This window comes from Vollenhovia emeryi, unplaced genomic scaffold (genome assembly GCF_000949405.1).
Source record: "Vollenhovia emeryi isolate VEMERY1.0 unplaced genomic scaffold, V.emery_V1.0 DF939206.1, whole genome shotgun sequence".
Lineage (NCBI taxonomy): Eukaryota > Metazoa > Arthropoda > Insecta > Hymenoptera > Formicidae > Vollenhovia > Vollenhovia emeryi.
The window spans coordinates 909743-914525 of record NW_011967160.1 but is presented as its reverse complement, the minus strand read 5'-3'; the positions used below and the strand labels follow the sequence as shown (position 1 = coordinate 914525).

At 31.0% G+C, this 4783-nt stretch overlaps 1 protein-coding gene and 1 pseudogene across 1 annotated transcript; both read right to left on the bottom strand.

The window, feature by feature from the left end:
- Nucleotides 1-737: 737 nt before the first annotated feature.
- Nucleotides 738-2352, bottom strand: LOC105561523 (annotated as a pseudogene).
- Nucleotides 2353-3752: 1400 nt separating this feature from the next.
- LOC105561527 lies at nucleotides 3753-4783 on the bottom strand. Its single transcript, XM_012011579.1, has 3 exons — nucleotides 4178-4783; nucleotides 3924-4010; nucleotides 3753-3839 (listed from the first exon to the last, which is right to left on the bottom strand). Exons 1-3 carry the CDS (start codon nucleotides 4730-4732, stop codon nucleotides 3753-3755), a joined length of 729 nt encoding a protein of 242 aa, XP_011866969.1. The 5' UTR covers nucleotides 4733-4783.

The following is a 4783-nucleotide window of genomic DNA, read 5'->3' as shown; positions in this document are numbered from 1 at the left end:
AGGTGTTAAATACTAAAAACACCTAAAATTAGGATATTTCGGAAAATTATTTGAATATTATACCGTCAGTATTATCCGTTTTCTGTTTGAGTACATAACACGATGGGTCACAAAAAATAGACGTGATTATTTTACATATTGTAGCCAAGAATGCTATTGCTGTTTGACGAACACCATAATTACTTGACGCTTAACATAATATCCCTTTGATCTTGTCTGTAAGATTCGAAGCAACATCTGCGTGCAGTGTTGAACTTAAGTGCACTGTCAACAAATGTAAATAGGATGAGCAATCTAGTTAACGTATTCAAGAAATAGAACAAAGGCAAATGTTACCTGTGTATGCAAAAATATGTAAAATTATATTTCTTTATTTATTACATGGGATAATTAAAAGATTATTAAAAAGCTACACAATCTATACCCAATTTTCGTAGTGGTCCTCCTGTGTCAGACACCCTGTATATATAATATGTAAATGCATATATGTTTACATATAGAAATTTTATATTGTGCTGATTTATTAATACTGGAGTTGTTATCTGTACAAATTATAATGTGAATAATTAAGAAACTTGATTTTGTGGTTCATTTCATAATTCCAAAATTATATTTCTCAGAAATGGATATATTACATATAATATCTGATTACACACCTTAATAAATAAAATGTATCTTCACGGATTACAAATAATTCTTAACACATATAGAATATGAAATATTTTAAATTTCTTTATACGTGTACGTATACCTATATGTATACCTATAGTTATAAGCATAAAACACTATTTCTATTCACAACGATTCTCTACTTACAATCACATACGCAGAAGAATATTTAAAACCCGTTTTCTATGTTTATACTATATAGATTCATTGCTTATTATTAGACAGATTTTCCTCGCAAGTATTTGACATGTACAGGAATTGGACCAAGATTGCTAGATTCGTCGTAACGCTACCTACAAACTAAAAAACAATATCATTAAACAAAGCTAAATTAAACAAACCTACCTTTATTGAATAAAAGTCAATAATAAATCACTTACCACAGTTACCAATGTAGTGTCCATATTAATCCACTTCGTGGAAAATACATTTTCACAATGTAATAGTTGCAAGGAAAAAAGGTTCAACTATAATGTTAGAAAAAAATTGTCAAATACAGAATTGTCAGAGAGAATTTGATAAGTTAATATATTATACATCGATTCACAGTATACGCGGGACTTGATTTGGAAAATGAATTAAATATACCACTGAGAATATAATTCCTTTTAATTTACCTCGTATTTTATTTGCTTATTGTTAGTGTTGTTTAATACTTCGCGAACAGTGCTTTTGATCTCTAGTGCTTGATTCTTGCCGGTTTCGCAAGCCCATAGTATCATTCCTAATGTAATAATGTAACACATTATACATAGATTGAATGAAGTACTTGAAAAGAGCCTGACTTTCATAATTGGTCAGGATCGAATTATTTTGTATTAACAATCTGAAGCAAAAGTACATATTGAAAGTGATATTAGCGAAAGCCATAAGTATCGTAGCAACGAGTTGCAATCTGAAGACCATATTTAGCATCCGTACTGCGTCGTTGATTGCCAAATGCTGCTTTTTCAGAGCTGTGATCTCCAGCAGTATGAAAGGAGTTCTCTGCGCACTATAGGTGCCGCTCAGAAGGCATGGCTCACCATTCGTAAAGAGTTCTCGCAAATTCATCAAACTGTCATTGATTTGCTTGAAACAGGCTTTCAATATACAAACACAATCCATATACAGCATATTCATTAGAAAATTCAGGAGTACCATGTATAGCGCAACAAGTTTGCGGAAGATGCTAACGTTCTGTAGCATTGTCGAATAGTGTTTCACCAATGATATAATTATAAACAGGATAACGAAAATGTCCTTAGCGTGAATTAATCTAGATAAATTCTGAAACGATTGCGGTGGTAATTTCGATGAAACCTCCATTATGGTCTGAAGAAAACGCATTCGTGGTTTAGTCAAAATCAATGTAGTGACTACTATAAATCCACCAAAAACGTACACGCTCGCCTGTTCAAGTAGCCTGGGTGTCTCTACGTCTGTGACTATTGGCATATTTTTAGCAATAATAATATCATTAAATACTATTGAATAGGCAGTACAAAAAACGCACATAACGATGGTCGATAAAATATAGCTTGGTTTGTAAGTCTTGATGTTCGAGGCGTTGAACTTGTATGAAAACAGTCCCATAATGCGGCACACAGTGAAGCAAGGATACATCAACGATGCAAAATCCGTAGCGCGGAATAGCAACCATATGTTTCTTTTTCTTTCTTTTCCCCTTTTGTCTTTTCTTTTATTCTTGAGTCGTTTTTGAAAATTTGATAAGAAATTGAATATCTTCCCCGAAATTATAGGAGAAGGATAATATAAATCCTAGACTATAGTCTGATAAACACTAATTATGTTATCAATGCACTCCGGTATCAACGTTGCGTTTGCAAATATGTCTCTTGCAAGTGTAAGTTTTTTGGTAACTCTACGACAAATGCGTAAACGGACATAAACTTTTCAAAGACTATCTACACCTGGAGAATATAATTTTACATCTATTAACAATTGTATGACACAAGAAGGCTCTGAAACTGCTACTTCATGATGTAATTACAGCTTTTTGCCTATCATCTCGAATCATAAAGTAATAATATATAATCGTTGTATCATAATTCATGTCTTGCACATGCAGAACATGTTTAGTTAAACATTGGATAGACGTTATCCTGATATCTCACGATCTTCCATTAGATTACAGTATAGGTAAATTAAAGTTGTAGTAGGTACACATTGTGCAAGAAATAAAGTCGGAAAAGTAATTTTTTTAATAATAAGAGATGACAAAACTAGGATGTTTTTGGAAAAATATTTCATGTATATGGAAAAATATATATAATTATATTCCTTTATTTATTATGTGGAATAACTGAAAGATCAATAGAAAAACCATTTAAGACTATTTTACAGAAACAAAATGAATTTTACGCTTTAAATAAACATTATGTGAAAAATATGTATCTTCTTTACAGATATCGCGTTTCATTTAGTTAGAAATATTTGTGTATAAAGGGAAGTCCCCCATTATGACACAGTTTCCTACTACTAGAGAGACAGCAGGATTTCTGCTAAATTAATGAACATCTTCTGTTGATTCCAGCAATATCTGTTTAGGGAAAAATTCATTGTTGTATAGTGTACTCGTGGCGAAAAAAAAAGTTTTATTGAATTTTACTGTTGAAAACCTTCTATCTCTTATTTGAAGTCTATCTCATAATACGGAACTTTCCTCTACTATTTCACATTAAATGTTTCAAGTTAAATAATAAATGTAAAAAACAAAATATATTTGTGTTTTTGAAGAAATATTATCTAACATTTAGTACATCAAGATCAGAAAAATTGAAAATTAAGTTATTAACAATTAATTATTAATAATTATTACTAGTTACCAATAATTATACTGCGAATTAATAGGATAGTTGATTTTGTGGTCTTCTGATTACAACTGAGTATCAACACATATGAAATATAACATTGTTTTGAATTTTTTTATACGTATATGTATATCTATTATTATTATAAGCGTAAAGCACTATTCTATTCACAACAATTACATTCAATATACACAAATATTCTACTAACAATCACATAAGCAAAAGAACATTTAAAGTGTATGTTTCCTATCTTTAAACTAGATAGATTTATTACCTAAACAGATTTTCAACGCAAGACTTTGACATGTACAGGAATTGGACTAAGATTAGTAGATACGTGGTAATGTTACTTATTAACTAAAAATAAAACAATGTCATTAAACAAAGCTAAATTAAACACCCTTACATTTATTGAATAAAAATTAGTAAGAACTCACTTACCGATTTAAAGAGTGCAGCATCTATAATAATCCACTTTGCGGAAAATACATTTTCACAATGTAATACTTGCAAGGAAAAGAGTTCCAACTAAAATAACAAAACAAAAAAGGGTCAAATACAGAATTGACAGATACAATCTGATATATTTACAAATCTCATAAACTAATATATTATAAATCGAATTTGTATACATGGAACATGATTTGAAAAATACAGGAAATATGCCACTAAGGTTACAATTTCTTTTAATTTACCTCGTATTTTATTTGCTCATTGTTGGTGTGGTTGAATACGTCGCGAACTGTGCTTTTGATCTCCAATGCTTGATTCTTGCTAGTTTCGCAAGCCCATAGTATCATTCCTAATTTAATAATGTAATACGTTATAAATATAATGAAGTACATGTAAAGCGAATGTCTTTGTAGATCGGTCATGGACACACTATTTTTTATTATCACTATGAAGTAAAAGTACATATTGAAGATGATATGAGCGAAAGCCATAAGTATCGTAGAAACAAGTTGCAAACTGAAGACCATATTTAGCATCCGTACTGCGCCATTGATTGCCAAATGCTGCTTTTTCAGAGCTGTGATATCCAGCAGTATGAAAGGAGTTCTTTGCGCAGTATAGGTGCCGCTCAGACGGCATGGCTCATCATTCGTCAAGAGTTCTCGCAAATTCACCAGATTGTTGTCGATTTGCTTGAAACAAGCTTTTAGTATACAAACACAATTCATATACAGCATATCCATTTGAAACGCCAGGTGGATCACATATATGATAACAATTTTTTGCAAGACGTTCATGTTCGATGGAATAAAGGCTCCCCACAATATTAGAATTAGAATCAAGAAAAA